The sequence below is a fragment of the Pholcus phalangioides genome, unplaced genomic scaffold, assembly GCF_987345545.1.
Source record: "Pholcus phalangioides strain wild (caught in Gottingen) unplaced genomic scaffold, Ppha-v1.0 ptg000027l_1, whole genome shotgun sequence".
NCBI lineage: Eukaryota > Metazoa > Arthropoda > Arachnida > Araneae > Pholcidae > Pholcus > Pholcus phalangioides.
The window spans coordinates 5492974-5511118 of NW_028301617.1; the positions used below are offsets into that span (position 1 = coordinate 5492974).

An 18145-nucleotide genomic window follows, 5' to 3' on the forward strand; every position below is an offset into this window, starting at 1 on the left:
GTCTCGGACCACACCCTGCAAATTATCGCAAGTGTCCCGAATTCCTAAAAATTCGAAAATCCCGTAAACCCTCGACTCAGCTTGCAAAGGACATTACCATCTCGTCCCAGACTTTCTCCCGAAGCAAGAACAAAACTGCAAGTGCTTTCTTACCACGGCCAGTGCTCTTAAAATTCAACGCTTTTCTCCGAAAGCAAAACACGACTCAAGCGGCAGTACCGACGGACACACCTGCGCAAACGGCAGCGGAACAGTCCTCGGCCAAGCTTCCGGTCCTCAAGGAACCAGCTACCGTCGCCTCTCCCGTGACGTCTCCTAGCCGCCCAAGAAATTTTGAAAACTTGGCAAAGAAATCCATCAATGAGATCAGATCACTAATCTCGATCATGGCCGAAGGAAACATAGCTGATGGTGTCTCTCTTTCTCTATATAGAGACTTCTCGAACCTGGCCGAGAAACTCTGTGGGAAGATCGCCGAAACTTAGCCTATTTTGTTTCAGGTCCTTCCCGCTATTTCCTCTTTCATGGTATCCTCTTTCAAAAATTCTTAAAAATCTACTTCAAAAAAAACTCATAATTTAAAAAAAAAAAAAAAAAAAAACTTTTCTTTTCATTTAACTAACATTTACTTTATTTTTCTAACATATCTTTCCCACCGTCTAGGAACTTTGTTTTTTCCTATCTTTATTTTCAGATCCTGGATAGCAGAGAGGTCCAGCCAATCCCAGGGCTCCAACGAAGCGGTCCAATCACAGAAGACCAGTCTCTCCGGCTTTCTTCACCAGCTATTATCTCTTCACTAAAACGACTAACAACATGGGGTTGTGACGGCATTACTCAGCTCCGGAATTAATTTTCTTTTTAATTCCGAGATACAGATCCACTCTTCAAAATTTACCACGACACATATTCCTGTCGCATTGTTCACTAAATTCTCTCCCCCGGCACTTTTGTGCAACTCTGCAAGAAATTACGAAATTTAAACTTCATTAGCGGATTCTACCCAATTTCGACCATGGCCCTTGGGTCAGGAAATTTAATTTCTTGGCCCATTGACTTTTAGCTGCCAGGCCTTTTGTAAGCCGCTGTAATAGCCCTGAGGGCAGGACTCGGCACAAAATTCTCGCATTCCGCATTCCGCAAATTAAGCAGAAGAAATGCGTATACTATCACGATTTCAAGGTTTTTACCGATTCTGATCCGAGAAAAGAGAAACCCCCAATCCTTTTTCATTGAACTGCAGCTGAAGAAATCACGGATTGAAATGATGGCAACTTGCTAAACATTGATTCTTTTTTTTTAAGGTGATTGAACCAAATTTTATAGTTATCAAACATCATAGCTATACATTATCGTGATAGTAAATTAATCCTGGTTGTTTAGATCTTGATTTTAGCTGTTTTCGATTACGATAAATGTTTTTTAACTGGTGGTAGCACTAGTCTTAGGATGGTTGAAAGAGGTTTTGCTTTATTGCAGAATTCACCTAGTGCATACAACACACGGAATAGGATATTTCTGGTTGTATGGACCGCATGGTAGAGATCCACATTTGATGAAGACTTCAGCAAGCTCGTGGGCTTTATCAGAAGTTTTATCCTCAAGAGTCTCTTCGGCAATCATATTTTGATCCACGCATATGTAACGACCTTTACCTAAGCTGGAATCGGTAGTTGACATCATGATTCCTTCGTAATCCGTCGTCCATCCATCTGGGCAATCGGCTAATGCATTCAAGTCTAATTTCGTGGTTCTACCATCTACTCTACAAGTAGCACACGGTACGGATTTTCCAACATGTCGTTGGAATCGTTTTAGATCTCCTCTGTACTGAATCGGACTCAAAAGAAGCTCGTCATTCGGATTCGCTGCTCTGCTATGGTTTCCATCAAGCAAAACATAGTTCCTACGGTATGGGCTGCAGATATATTCACTGGATCCTCCGTTCGCTTCATCACGTGATGCAATAGCCAGTCCGCTTACCACTGTAGTCGCCTTTGCTCCACTGCAAAAAGATCTTCCCCACTGTACGTAACTTGCTCCTCCGTTCTCAGGTTTTGCATCTATAGATCATATGCACATAGAACATACAATTAATAACTTTTCGCTGTCCGCAAATATATTGTTCGAACCACACTGAGAAACGATAGCTCTGATCAACATACCTGGAAAATCTTCGTACTGAAAAACAATAAAAAAAAAGAAATTTGAATGTTAGTTTACTTCTACAGCAGTTAATGCATTTCTTATACAGGCTGTTTCAAAAAGAATCATCTGATTTAAAAGAATCGTAACTATTCAGCTTTTAATCCGTTTTGATCGAATAACGTATAGTAAGAAAGAAGGAAATCTCGAGTTTCACGCACTTGCCAACAGGTAAGACAGTTTGGCCGCCACTTGAGTGTTTGACAAGATGGCGACTGCACAACAGAAATAGTTTTGTGAAGTGAGAGTCCGTAACAACAGTCCATCGTGCTTTTCGTCGACAATACCCAAATGGTGAACTTCCTACCCATCAGCGCATTAGGCGCTGGTACAAGCAATTCCGAGACGGGTTGTCTGTGTAAAGGGAAATCCGCTGGCCATCCCCGCATGCCAGACGAAAATGACAGTTTCGCACGTATTCCACAGAAAACCGCTCGCAAAAGTTTGGGACGAATTTGATTACCGTATATGGACCCACCGTGCATACCAAGGTGGACATATTGAGCTCCTTTAAATTCGTTTATAAAAAAAATTTCATTAGCTATGCAATGTAAAATTAATCTTAAGTGTCTCTAGGTTCAATGTTTTTCGTAATACACGCATTCAAAATCGGCTGATTCTTTTTGAAATACCCTGTATATTAAGTGAATTTCATAATTACTCAAATTATGTTCAAAATATTTGTCACGATAAGGGCATACATAGAATGCGTAAAACCAGTGCAATATGAAGAATAGGGAATAATACAAGTACTCTATAATATAAAATCGGAAAGTGCGACGTTTCTATGCCACGCAAAATCTGTTTCGATTTTGAATTAAGTTTTCATTCAACTCTCGAATATTATATCGGGAACCGTTTGGGACCAAGCTGTGTGTATGTTACCGAGAGGTATATATATATCACCAGTGTCGCACAGACAGGGTCCGGGTACCCAGGGCGGGGATTCAGACGGATACCTTCTCCTGTATTATAAATAAAACACTGTCAACCTCTCCCTTCCACATGCAACCACGTGAATAAAACATTTTGCATGTAATGCACCAACCGTACATTCATAGGATGAGCCCGTTGCCCCACGAGCTATTACACCAACTCTGGCCATATCGCTATATTGCAATTTACTGCCATTGCGGCCGTATTCACCAACACAGTTTAAACTACAATCGCAGTTTAAAGTATTAGCGATCGACACGGATTGGTTAAAATCCTCAATTTAACCAATCCGTTTCTATCTTCAATCCTTTCACCTGCGATTGCAGTTTAAACTGTGTTGGTGAATATGGCCGTTAATGAGGTGGGTTGGAAATACTGTCTATCGGTGGTCGCCGCAAGTTCGTTAGGGGAAAATATATCCTCCCTCGGATTTGAACCCGGTACCGTGACAGCAACCTTCACGGTGGTAGACGAGCATCTTACCTCCACGCCATGAGCTGACTCCTTGCGCCCCCTAGATTTTATCCTTTGGTACTATTTTAATTTTGTTCATGGCTCTTATATTGAAGTATGACAACTGACGAGGTTTAGCTGAAGGACCCGGAATATGTCTTATTGGAATCCATGCGAGGGTGTCGACCTTGTGGGGACCACAGCTCAATTATTCGTGGGATCCTGGTTCAATTCGTTGGTTTAGTCCTTACAAATAAGTTTTATTCATGTCACTGATTTCCGGCAGTCCGTGATGAGTATGATTCTTGCTACTTTAACACCGTAAATTAGTGGTAGAGGGAGTCCGCGATAAATCTGCCTGGAGTCCCGCTAAATATTTGCTCTTTGAGACCTAGCTTAAAATGCGGTGATACTGGATTTTACTTATTGGTAAAATACATACAAATCAAGTTTCCTTAGAGGTCCAACCCAAAGGGCTCCGGCTTGGGGACCTCCATGGGAGAAACTTGACAGGTTTCGTTTCGAGGGTCCTTGATGAATCTCATCGTTTCTTCAAAGTAGTATGATGTAAAGTTTGGCGCCCACTTCGAAATAACGCGCTTAACTTGCGACGACGGTTAAAATTGTTATCATTAGCTGTGTCGAATGTGTAAATCAGTGATTCCCAACGTGGGCGTTAACGCCCCCTAGGATCCTATGGGTTATATTGCGTTGGGGGGGGGGGAGAAAAAATTTTCTGAAGAAGGGAGCAATGGGACAAAAAAGGTTGGGGAACTATGGTGTAAATGGTTCAAGTGGAAAAAAAACTTCTAGTGGAGCACAATCTTGATATGGATGCTTCTCAATTCGATCGACTGGATTTTCAAAATTAAATCCTGGAATAGTATGGGAATGTCGATTAGAGGTTTCTTTCTTGTATTTCAGCGTTTAAAATGAGCGGGGTTATACAAAAAATGAATAGAAGTTAATCTCTCTGAGTTCGTGTTATGATATCAATGTAATCTTAACGTCACTTACAACTTGTTCTTTCATCTTTCTGAATAACCTGATGTACTTATTTGGGAGCGATGTACCGCCATCTTTATATGCGTCGAAGGCATTTTCGAAGGGCTTCGTCGTTCCACCAATCGACAGATCCAATTCCGAAATCGCTTTTGAAAATACGCTGAATATCTTCTCCAAGTTTTCCATGAATTCTGAAATCTTTTGGGACAAGAAAAGTAACATTTAGGTTTCAAATAAAGCGTCTTGTTTCTAATTTGATGGTTGTGAAATCCTTCGAATATGGGCAAGATATGTTATCGGAAAAAATCATGGATATGAAACATGTGCAGGATGAAAACTTAAATCCGTTTCACCTCAAATAACTCGTAAACCGTTGGCTACAGATAGATACATTCAATTGGGAGATACATTGAAATAACGTGCACATCTCTTATACGGTCCTTATTAATGATTGACTCTTCTATCTACCAAGATACGAAATTTGATTTTCCCTCAAAAGGCCCCCTCTGTTGTCTGACTTCCAATTAAAAAAGTGGTTTCCCTATCTCTCCTGTGACAAAAAATTCATGTTTATAAGTGCAATCTTCACCGAGATATTTGAATTCGAAAATCTCTGAAGAACGGACAAGAAGCGTTGTCCGTAAGTTTATGCTGTTATTTCCCAACTTTTCTCCGCTTTATGAATTCAAATATCTCAGTGAATACTGCACTCGGAAACGTGACTTTTTCTTTCTTTCTTTTTTTTGGCCTCGTGTGAGACACGGCATCAGCATTCGAATTGGGTTCTTAGGGATAAGGCGTCCGTATAAAAAGTTAATTTTTATATCTTAATAACTACGCAATCCCTTACAACATGAATGACGTATGCGAGTTCTACACGTAATTCGGATAAATTTGATCGTTTTTGTCGTACGCACCACGGTCATTTTCTGCACACGAGGGCTAATTAGATCGGGACCTACAATTTATTGCCGATTCCGAACACACACACGGCAGCTTTTTTTATACTCACCGAGAGGTTGGTGCGCTAACTCCTCGGCGTGGGTCTCCCCGCGGTAGCAATCTCTTTCTGCCGTTTCTGTTGTACCCCTGCGTCAGGGAAGTTTCAGAAAAGGGTGAACCAGGTGTCAAACTTGTGACACCTCTAAACATTCTTTGGTACTTTAGGCGAGTATCTTATCGACCTGGGTTACCTCACCCTTATTTGGATACTTTTTCTAATTGTAGGCATGCTTTTTCTAAGATCAACGGTCCTATGGAATCGCCCCTGTATTATATATATTATAGAGATAAATACCTTTTTCGACGTAGCCTCTGGTACCGATGGAGGCAAGTTATTCAACCATATAGAAGCTTCTCGTTTCGTAGTCATTAAATCATCAAACTGGTCTTCCAAGTCCTCTAATTGATCGTTCAGGGCTCTTGAACAAAAGATCAAAAATACGATTTAGGCAGCGAAACATCTAAAATCTAAAAATTTTCTTCGTAAGTTTGCTCTACTATGCTACGTTACTTTCAATCGCGAAATATTGTTACGAACTATCGACGATAGATGGCGCGATTCGTTCGATAGCTCTCAAAATGTCGAAATCAGTCGATACCGGTTTCGGTCTAAGCGCAGCGACATGCGATTGGCGGAGAACAGGCGGGGCGTGTAGAGAAAAATCTAGAAAGTCCCGCCCCTCTAACGGTAGCGCCGCCAACTAGGAAACTGTTAAATAGAATTTTGTGGAATGCTCTTTTTCTCGAAGTTTCTATCCGGGTTATAAATACCGTGGCGCTCACAAGATGGCAGACTGAGAGAGGCTAGACAGGCTAAGAGAGACTCGAATAGACAGACTCTATTGCTGAAGTCAGTCGTGATTTAACTTTGTGAGAAAGTTGTTAGCTCTCTGATTACGTTGTAAATACGTGTAAATTGCTGTTCTGTAAATAAATCTGTGTTTGTCCGTCGAACCGCTTCTTGTTTTGCAGTCTCGAAGTCTTGTGGAAAATTATCCGGAACAATATATATATATATATATATATATATATATATATACACTAGCTATAATACTCGGCGTTGCCCGGGTTTTCTTCATTGAGGTTTTTTGGATCACGTGATATCTTCCCTCTTTCTTTGAGGGACCTACAAACCGTGTTCAAGTTGAACCAATATGGCGGCTTACTGCGCGACTCATGAAATAAATAAATCTAGATTTAAAGAAACGTAGAAATGAATATATATTATTTTTTCTTTTTCAAGGGGAGCCAAGTATTTCGATTCCCCTCCCCCCTTCCTGAAGTTCCAGTTATTCATCTGCCGGTTTCTGCTTCAAAAAATATTAAAACTGTGTAATTTCTTCGATGTACTTTATGAGCCCATAATTGATTTTAAAACAATCTAAACTATATGAATTTATGCAGTTAGACAGAACACGGGGACATCAATTTCCATACTTGAGAAGATATAAATAAAAGGTTGAAATCAATGTTATTGCATGAATATCCAATTCAAAAGTAGGTCTGGGGCTAATTACTTTATATTCATTTTTCTCTGGGCTTCGTATATCTCTAAGCGAACTCAATATTTCAAAAATCAAAAAGTCAATACAATTTTTGAAATTATTGATGTGACAGAAAACCCCACTAAATTTCCGCATTTCTATTATGGGGATCATCCTTTGCCTGACCCTCAAAGTGATGCTGATGATGATTATGGCGTCTATTCAAAAAGCCTCATTACTGAGAGTATTGAAAAAGGGGCAAACCATTACAAAAGGCATAAACTATTATGCACATACTAACAGGATTAGAGAAGTGACAAACCCTTGTAAAGCCATAAACACGTCTGAAACACATTGCTAGGGAACCACGGTAACCAAAGTAAACGTTCGGAAAGGGATTGTTGAGGCTCAAAAATCATTCTTGCCCGACAGTGTTTTGCCCATTTGGGGCATTTGCCCTGCTCTGACGAAATTTTAAAGTAGCCTATCGTTCAAGTCGGGTCCCATTTGGTATATATGCAAAATTTGGTGACGATCGATCTAAAATTGTAGATTTGTATAGAGAACATACACACATACACAGACGGAAAATCAATTTTATATATATAGATTTGGCCAACGCGTGATGAATTGTAAGTTGATATGGGGGTGGATTCATAGGTAAGAGCTGGCTAACATAAAATTATCCGTTAACGGGCATTGGGGCGGGGGGGGGGGGGGTTCCACTGCAATTAAAAGAAATGAAAACTAAGAATTCAATTAAAAGGGACATTGCTTCGACTTAGGATGATGCCAGACGTGCGCGATTATTCCCGTGCAGGAAGATTCACGCAACGCACAAGCAGTGGTTCTACGAACGCTGTTTTCCTCGCAGGGAGTATTGGCAGAAACCGGTTTCATACAAAAAAAAACTTCCCGTCCGTGAAGTGCCACGTCGTTTTTCGCGTCCGTGATCGTGTCGCAACTCCATTCAATTCTTCACCCCCAAAATTATGCGCGAAGAATCTCTCGTCCGTGAATTTACGCTCGTTTATGGCCTTAAAACTCACTTGTCTTCGGAATACAAAGGGAATGAGTTTGATAGCTCATTCAGAGGATACAACTCCATGCGTAGAGGATTCCCCAGTCCATTATTTACTTTGGTCACGTGATCGGGGAACTTATTGACAAGTTGCATGAGGCCGTCAATCGTGTACGATACTCCAGGAATCGGTACAGTGGCGTAATAGTTTATTTCCATTGATGATTTGTCTTGCAATTCGTCTTTCAATTTTTCCAGCTTACCTAGATGAAACAAATGAAATCGTCAATACGAGCTAGAATCGGGTAAAAAAAGAACATGATTGCTTTACATTTATCGTAATCAAAATTTCCTATTATACAGGATGAACGTGAGCCGTTCTGCCAAACGAAAGAGGGTCATGGATGAGCTCAAGTGGAACATGAAACACCCTACCAACTCGCTTCTATCTCGAACCGTTTTCGAGTTATGGTGGATAATCGATTATGAAAAAAAATGCGTCTGGTCAGAGAAACCCTGATTTGTGAAGTTTTTGCAAGACCTACATGCAAACTAAACATATATTTTGAAAGAGCAGAGAAAATATCCCATAAGGCATGGCCGGAACTGGAGGAGGGAGTGGTCAACTGCCCAAGCGGTAAAATTTGGTGGGAACAAAGAATACCGCTATAAAATTATCGAATTATAAAGTTGTGGGAGCGGCAAAAATCCTAGTTACGGCCCTGCATAAGGTGACACCATTTTTGTCTGAAGAACAATCTAATTTAAAGCTACAAGCGCTGAAAGATTAGCAAAATTCGAATTGTCACCGAAATTTTTAATCGATAATTTCGCAAAAAAGCTACAATCGATAAAATTTCCCAAAAACTTGCCAGCTTTCGAAAGAGCCTGCAATAAATCAAAAGAAATTCAGCCTTTTGTTCGCAATACATCACTGAAACCAGCGTTTGCTGAAGTAGATATTCGACGAAAATTCGGAATTGGCGGTTACAGATTTTTGCGACAATTTAATTTTGCAGAAAAAAAAAATCATATAAGGTGACACCACCCTCTATCAGGATATTTGTATTTAATGTCAAGCTATATACAGGCGCGTTGAGAGATTGGCGAAGTGGAAAATCGAATTGTCACTGAAATGTCTATTTCGACAAACGCTAATTTAAGTGATGAATTGCATACAAAAGGCTAAATTTCTCCCGGATCAGAACACCGATATGGCTTTTTGTAGGCATTTTTGAAAGCTGGTGCAAGTTTTTTGGTGAATTCGACCGATGCGGAATGAGAGGATGTTTGCGCCGAGTTCTGCCTTAATTAAAGGCGATTTCAACGGCTTACAAAAGGCCTGGCAGGCTGAAGATTTGACCGATCGTAGTTGCGTTCGCAAAATTAACGACTAAAAATTTTGGCGGCAATTTCATTTTGAACTTCGCCAACGCTTCAGCGCTTGTAGCTCGCTAATAAATCCTTATATAGGATTTTTTCTGTTCCTTCCAAATAAGTGCATAGTTTGTGCGTAGGTTCCTCAGAAACTTCACAAATTAGGATTTCTTTTAGGTTTGACGAATTTTTTTTCATAATCCATTATCCACCATAACTCGAAAACGGTCCGAGATAGACCGAAACAGGGTTGGTAGAGTGTTTCGTGTTTCCATTGGGCTCGTCTGTCATCCCCACTCCGTTTGGCTGAACAGGTCGCGTTCATCGTGTATACTATACTTAAAAGTAATAAGAAACCTTTCAGAAATCAGAACAATTTTTAAAGTAATAAGTACTGCACAACAATGAAATCATTTTGAAGTAATGAGATGATCAACTGACCATTTACATCCAAGTTTACTCCTTTAGCATTGAGTCCACCTTGAATAGCGCCTTTGATCTGTTGTTTGTCGCGATTACTTGAAGCGACAAACCGGACAACGGCAATCAAATCACCACCGTACGTGATACTTCGGCAAAAATGCGTTCCCAAGTATTTTTTATCTTCCAAGTGCCATCCTTGCTTCGGCTTCCAGTCTGTTGGAATAGAATGCGTTTCCTAGCGAAATGAATACAATGGCCGACGTAATAATGAGGGAAGTACAGTATATATTCTTACATATCCGGTCACAAACACAATAACTTTTGGGAGGGAAAATGATTTTATTGCATACTCACTGTTTCAAAATGTACTTTTATTAGAATATCGATGGAGTTGGACCTGGACGATCTGTCCCTCAAGTAGCTTCCTTCGCCATCAATAGTCACAAGATCTTTCTTAACTTTAATGGAGAGCTTTCCTTGGACATCTAGAAAATCTTTGATGTCTCTGGAACTTTCGACCAGCTTGTACTGAGATTCCGATGTGTAATGAACTATTTTCTATTTTGGCAATAGGAAAGAAAAAGCACATTTCATTGGAAAAAGGAGAGGAAAAAATATTAGATAGAGGTTAATGGGCAAAATCTATACAGTGGGACTTCGGTTAACGAGCGATGATTCGCATTACGAACAAAAATTTGCTCTTTGTTTACTTATTTTCACGTTACCGCAACTGAGCTGATGGTTTTTGCTTTCGCTCACACACTTTTGTCCTACGGAATTTCGGATAATATTCTTCCCTAAAGTCTCCGGTAAGCGTGCCTCACTCTGGAAATTAACACACGTGCGAGTGTGACAGTTTACGATATGAAACTAGATGTAGCATTGTAGCCATACGTACACGCGCATGAAGTTCTCTTCAAGTTCTACTTGGAGAAAACTGTAGGCTGATTTGCATTACTGAACTTGACTTTGAAGGGGGTTGGCTGATGAATAGCAGTCACTACTTGTCGAAAAGATTGTGTGCTTGGGGAAGACCGTGGACTCGGGGTGCATGAGGATGGCATTCAAGAACTAGTGGTGAAAAATGTCTAGGTCCTTCAATGTAAAAGTTTTATAGTGTAAACTCAGCCTCTTAGTAGATTTGGCACGTTATTTAAAAAAATAAATAAATTCCCCCCTCCCCCCCCCAGAATGGACAAATCCATTCCTAAAGAAAATAGTACTCTGTAGTCTGTCACCGCTTGGCAGGTGAGTGGTTAGAGAGCCAGCTTCTGACTCTGCAGTTCTCGCTTCGAACCCCAGTTCAGGCACGAATGTCGACTAAAGCTAACAAATTCCCCAGACAGATCATACAGATCTCTTGGGAATAAACGTGAGGATCGTGTTGTTAAAAAAGTACCAATGTGAGAGGCATAGGTTAAGGCAACACCATCTATAGCAGAGGGCCTCCGCGCCTTGTGACGTCACTGAAGATCATCAAACCTATAACCATTGGATATAGCAGGCTGACGCATGCACCATCTTTACCCTTTTTTGTAGTATATCCAAAGGTAGATGACCTTCAGTGACGTCACGAGCTTCACGTGGATGCCGTCTGCTGTAGATGGTGTTGTTTAAGGCGAGTTTATATCCTAGCGGGATCATAGAAAGTGGAAAAACCAGTTTTCTATGCAAAGTAACGTCTAATTGACTTGCAAACGGTTTCCGGGTTATTAGGCCATGGTCTAGAAGATTTTCTTCCTGGCGTTTCGCCCACATTTGTGGCAGCCATCATCTGAGGTTATTTGGACGTAAGTCTCCGCGGCAAGCGAGAAAGGGTTCGCACATCTACTGTCATTGACTTGTTCTCTATATGCACTTCTGAGACTTGATCTTCCGCAGAAGGAGGAAAATCTCCTAGACCACATGGCCTAATAACCCGGAAACCGTTTGCAAGTCATTTAACGCCAGTCACGAAAGCCTCGCACAATATAACGTCTAATTGGTAAAGAGTTATATCGGCTGTAGCGATAACATTGACGTCGCACTGCACAATATTGGCGGACGATGAGTCGACCTGGTTTTCTAGTGGCTGTGGCTCGGGTTATATTGAAAAACCCACCAGCAAGATAATTTGATTTTTATAATGAAACATCGATCGAGAAAGCTTACCCTCGAGTTCTCTGATGTCGTACCATTGAATATCCGCACTCCTGGTAAATCGGTTCGCATATCATACGTCTGACCAAGCAACATTGGAAGCATATATGCTATCACAGCAGAAGCTGTCATTTTGACGAAGATGTTTCAGATTCGTGCGGGACGCTCTAACGGTTGTAACAATTCTTTTGTGCTTCAGCTAGAAACGAAAATCGATAAACAAAATTGATAATTAGACGAAAAAGAAGTCACTTTATCTTTCCTCGTAAGTGCCTGCACAGCCAGCAGTTGCCGCTTTCACCGGTGAGAACTTCTGCAGGTGAGAATGGTTAGGGTATTATGAAAGGAAATCATGTGTGTGTGTGTGTGTGTGTGTGTGTGTGTGTATAATCGAATAGGCTAGTGTGAATTTAGCTTTTGTCGTATCTCCCGGTTGTGCTGATTAGCTCCTGACCATTTTGTTTTTCTTTCTGCTTCGTACCGAAATGGGATTCGAATCAAGCACTTGTGCGAGAAAATTTCTTTTATACGAAATTTTTATGGATAAAAATACGTTATTATTGAAATTATAGGACGAAAGTACAGGGTGATTATAAAAAAAACTATCCCGACATATGGGCCCCTAACTATCATACCATTCTCAGAAACTGAATGAAATAAGGTATTTTGAGGTATGCGCTCAAGAATGATATGGAAAACAACAGTGTCACTCTAACAGTTACGGTTACAGTGAGAAAATTTCGAAAATATCAAATGGCAACACCAAGTTTTTTGTACACTATATAATCTTTATGCAAGACGAAGCTCATTCACACATTGCGATGTGTGTTAAGAAGTGTTCTTAAAACACATTTTACAGAGGAACGTGTCATCAGCCGTCACTTCCCTAATCTATGGCCTCCCCGATCCCCGGTTTCACACTGGAGAGAAACCGTATCAATGTGATGTTTATGTATTTTACTGTATTTTGTAGAAGTTCAAAGTGTGATCCGCGCTTCAGTTCCGCATCACTTTAGTGGCACTTTCCAAAATCATTCGAGTGACACATTCTGAGATCACTTGAGTGGCACGTGATATATTTACAGATCACATGAGTGACCTGGACGAAGTTCCAGAACACTTAAAATACAATTAAAAGAAATATTACTCAAATTCCGTCCCGGAATATTATCAAATTTGGAATCCGATTTCACAGAGATGTTGGTATTACTCAAAATCCCCCCCGCCACCACAAACTACATTTATTTAATGTAGCCCTTCATTTCCCCACCACTCCGTAATTTTTTGGAATTTCAGCAATGATCGGTGACTTTGCAAAGTTATGACGTAATCATCAATTTTGTGACAGTTGGCATTGGAAATCTTGTGCCGTATTTGCGGCAAAATTATAATGGAAAATGGCATGCGTATTTCTTATCACTTCTAACTTTCACAGTTAGGCGTCCTATCGCTTATCGCGTTTCACCAGAAAGAGCCATCTTCACTACAGGAAATAGCCTTAGATGTTGAAAATCCTGGATAATAAAGTCAAGTCAAGTCAACCACAAATAGGGCCGGAACTGTCACACTGCAACTTGTTGCAGTTGCAGTGTCTCAACGTTAAAGTTTATTTATATATATTTATATTTTATATATATATATATTTATATTTTATATATATATATATTTATATATATTTATATTTTATATATATATATATATATTTATATATATTTATATTTTATATATATATATATATATTTATATATATTTATATTTTATATATATATATATATATATATATAATATTCACACTTTTTTAAATATAATGAATCACAGATGGCGCTGTATTAAGACAATATCAGCATAGCCATGTCTCTACTGTAGCTTGTTTCGATAGTTTTACATATATATTTATTTATTAATTATATATATATATACATAATATACAATTAATATTATATATAATTATATAGATATATGTTACGGTAAAAGGCCGAAAAACGCTTGTAAACAAATACATTTCACCAAGCACTTTGGTAAATGCTGAAATTTAGCAACTTTCATGAAATTTGAATTCTCGTCATTTATTGATCATCACCATCCTGATGCTAATTGAAATCATAATTAATTAACTAATTAGTCATTCAAATTCGTAAAAATTAGTAAAATTGCGATTGTTGTAATTTTCATAAATTTGAGAGATTGTCATTTATCAATCACAACGATCCCGATGCTAATTAAAATCATAATTAGTTAATTAATTAGTCATTGAAATTCGTTAAAATTAGTAAAATTGTGAATTTTCTGATATTTATAAATTTGCCATCCTGACGCTAATTGAAATCATAATCGATTAACTAATTAGTCATTCATATTCGTGAAAATTATTAGAATTGCGAATTTAGTTGCATTATGTGTATCATGGGCCATACGTGAGATTCCCATTTGATAGTCGTAATTATCGTATTATGGTTTATGAGTTGGGAAGAGATAGTTTTGATACTTGATTTCAAAATGAACAATAAAAGTTCCAGAGTTGGCTTGATTGTGCGAAAGTGCGTAGAAAAAAAAGGGACATCTTCCGAAAAAATACGGGATGGCCAAAATGACGTGAAAATATGGAATGTTCCGAGAAATACAAGACGTATGGTCATCCTTAATTAATTGAAAAATAATTTTAAAATTGCAATAAATGTATTTAAAGCCACTTATGACAACCATGGAAATGCTATTGAAAATAGAAATCAGCGTTTTTTTCATCTTTTCAGGGAAAGTAAAATGTTTGAAACAATTCGACGGACCACCACCAATTCACGGCATATTATCAGTAGGGTGACCACATGTCCCGTATTTTACGGGACATTCTCGTGCCTCATCTCGCGTGTTTGCCACACGCTCGGCATTTTCCCGGTTAATTACAGTTCAATTCACCGCGATTTCCAGTATCCCGTCATTTCTCGCCCCTTTTTCAGAAATTTTAACACAGTTTGTAATTTTGCCAACATTCTCAGTGATAACTCAAGTCAGAAAAGGCACGGGAGACCTGCTAAAGCAGCTGCCAAGGAAGGTGACCAAGATGACGACTTCGATAAGGATGGTGCCGCCGTCGTGGGTGAAAGAGCGATTACAAAAGCTAAAGGTGACGAACAAGAAGATTCCGAACATGCGGAGGAGGACAGTGACGACGAAGCTGATTGCGGATTCACATTGCGCATCCATGCTACCGACAGAAGCTGACAGACAAAAGAAAAAGAAGACAAAGGCGAATAAATGGTAGCAAAGGGAATGAAGGGGAGAATAAAGTTTCGCAGTCCAAGAAACGCGGTGATGGCCGCCAAAATAAGCCGAAGAACGAGTAGCCCGAACACATAGTACGGTGATCAAGAGATACGGGAGTGCACAATATCGACTAGTGACGAATTGTATTGTTTTGTTCTACACCTCTAGCAGCGAAACAAAGAAGAGAAAGAAGTCACACAATGAGGTGCGCGACTTGAACAATCTGGTTTGTTTTCACCTCGAGGTGGAGATTTTCGCTATCCGCTGATTGATCCGTTTCTCCCATTTTTCCACTCCCTCTTCTGCCGAGGCATCATCATCACATCCTTACGTTTCAGAACTCCCATCCGGCGATTTTCTCTATCCTCTTCCTCCACCCTTATGCATCTTTTTCTTCGTAGTCACAATTCTCGTACAGCTTATCTCTTCGCTCCACTGTAACCGCAGCCTATGTGCAAGATTGAAGAAGACGAGAAGGAAGAGAATGAGCCAAAGGCCAGCAGCAAAGCAGACGAGAAGTATGAAGCGTATCAATATGTTATTTTTCTTTTCGTCATGCTTCGGCAAGGAGGAGTTTTACGATATAAAAGTGAAGGTTTAGAATCGCTGGGGGGGAAGAAGAAACCGTGTGCAAATCTGCGTCACAGTGAATAAAAAGTGCTGACGACAGCCTTGTGAAGATATTACAGCGTGCAACTGTTCCAATAGTTGTAACGCACGGGATAATGGCGCACTTTAGTAATACTGAAAAAGCAGACATGCATTTCATTTACGCATTCATTAAGCAGACATGCATTTCATTCGTGCATGTTTGCTTTTTCAGTATTTCTAAAGCGCGCCATTATCCCGTACGTTACAACTGTTAGAACGGTTGCGCGCTGTAATAACTTCGCGGGGCTGGCGTCCGCATATTTTATTCACTGTGACGCAGATTTGCATACGTTTTCCTATTCTTCCCCAGGTCACATTTGCATTCACGGTGTTCTTTTCTTCCCGATAAATTTCAACAGGAATGCCGTTTTAACGTTTGCGGAACAGCCGTTTCAAAACGCACAAGCGCGTTTGCGTGTCATGTTAGCACAGGCGGAGATAGACTTGGAAGTCTGGGGGGGGGGGCACGATGATGATGATGTCAATTCATGTATACATTTATACATTAGATCAGTCGACGCCCCCCTGTATCTTCGCCCATGCATGTTAGACCATGCATTCTTTGATGACAATTGTATTGGTATGTACTATATCGCCTCTTAAAGTTCTTCCCATCTGAACCACCCTATATACATAAAATTGATTTTGATTGTGTGTGCGTGCGCGCGTTCTCTATACAAATCTACATTTTCAGATCGATCGCTACCAAATTTTGGCATATATATATACCAAATGGGGCCGACTTGAACGATAGGCTGCTTTAACAGTTTGTCAGACCTGGGTGAATGGCAAAAATGGTTCCTGAGCCTCAACAATCACTTTCGGAATGTTTACTTTAATTACCGTGGTTCTCAAACAATGCGATTCAGACGCCTTTACAATGGTTTGTCACTTCTTTAGTCCTATCGGTATATGACTTTATAATGGTTTCTCACTTTTCCAACCCTCCCAGTAATTGAAGAAAACCCGGGCAGCGCCGGGTATTACAGCTAGTAAATAAATAGAGATCGGCAATTGTTTCGAACGTGGAATTAATCGCCAATGTGCAAGTTTCAAACAAAATTCGTGCAAATAAAAATCCAATTTTATTTGGAGCAGATAACACAGGCGATGGGTTTCTTCGGGGAATTTTTGTCTTGGCCGGGATCACTGACGAATATCATACTTTGATCGTATCTGTCCATGTAGCTATTAGCATTGCTTTCGGGAGATCCGTCGACGCACACGTATTGGGATCTCTTGACCGAATCCGTCGACATGACGAAACCGGAATATTCCGATTCCCATTCGTCTGGGCAAGTTTGGGTGCCTGCGAACAAAAAAAAACAAATGCAAATTAGTTCAAAATTTCGTTATAAAGGAATAAAATATTGAAAATTGTAAGTTACGTGCAAGTGAAATTGAAAACAGAAAAGGTAAAGACATTTTAAATAAAAACTAAAGCTTTTCACACTTGGCGTCACTAAATCTCATCGAGGAAATTTCGACCCCTAGGTGCGGGACATCACTAATTGTAGTTAAAAAAACCCCCCATTATGAAGAATTTGCTAATTATTGACAAAATTGCAGTAAAAAAAGATGTATTTCTCGAGAGAAAAAACCCCATTCGTTATCAATCCCTACAACAGCAATTCCGAGACGTATCGTCAAATTTGTGATCAGCTTTATTTCGGTCACCCCGAAACATCTCGGGTTGTTAACACGCTTTCATTTCCAATGTGGCAGTTATAGTGCGGATCAGGAAAACTTTAAAAACCGCTTAAAGGGTTGCGCTTAAATTTGGTCATTTTTGTCGCACCACGGTCATTTTCTGCACACGAGGGCAAATTAGACCGGGACGCGTAATTCCATACCGTACATAGGATTTTTAACATGGGATGTGCCTCATTGGCTAAGACCACTATTACGTCACTAAATCGTCACACCCGATCGTGTCTTCGGAACTCGATGTAATGCGCATGCGCGACATATTTATTGGCGCGCGTTTTCCCAGCGACTGTTGGTTGGCGCCAATATACTTCCTGGCAACGTTTAATAATACATATACTATGTACCTAATTTTAGCTGCAATCGGCGTGTGCTAGTCGGTGTAATGGTTTTGAGTACAGGGTTTGTGTTTCGAAGATTGTGGGTTCGAGTTACAATGTAAACCCACTCGAATTCTTTTTTTAATAGTGTTACCCGCGGT

The 18145-nt window shown here is 39.9% G+C and overlaps 1 protein-coding gene across 1 annotated transcript; it reads right to left on the reverse strand.

The window, feature by feature from the left end:
• Window positions 1-1175: 1175 nt before the first annotated feature.
• LOC149068245 (uncharacterized) lies at window positions 1176-12401 on the reverse strand. Its single transcript, XM_089251451.1, has 8 exons — window positions 12058-12401; window positions 10261-10464; window positions 9925-10141; window positions 8135-8369; window positions 5897-6020; window positions 4612-4797; window positions 2166-2181; window positions 1176-2063 (listed from the first exon to the last, which is right to left on the reverse strand). Exons 1-8 carry the CDS (start codon window positions 12175-12177, stop codon window positions 1483-1485), a joined length of 1683 nt encoding a protein of 560 aa, XP_089107577.1. The 5' UTR covers window positions 12178-12401; the 3' UTR covers window positions 1176-1482.
• Between the last annotated feature and the right edge of the window lie 5744 nt (window positions 12402-18145).

Bases quoted from the DNA above. Each gene is read 5' to 3' on its own strand.
- LOC149068245 (XM_089251451.1), bottom strand. From the start codon at position 12,177: ATGACAGCTTCTGCTGTGATAGCATATATGCTTCCAATGTTGCTTGGT. The intron at 10,465-12,057 runs GTAAGCTTTCTC...TTGCCAAAATAG, and splicing joins CGACATCAGAGAACTCGAGG to AAAATAGTTCATTACACATC. The intron at 8,370-9,924 runs GTCAGTTGATCA...TGTTTCATCTAG, and splicing joins AGTAAACTTGGATGTAAATG to GTAAGCTGGAAAAATTGAAA.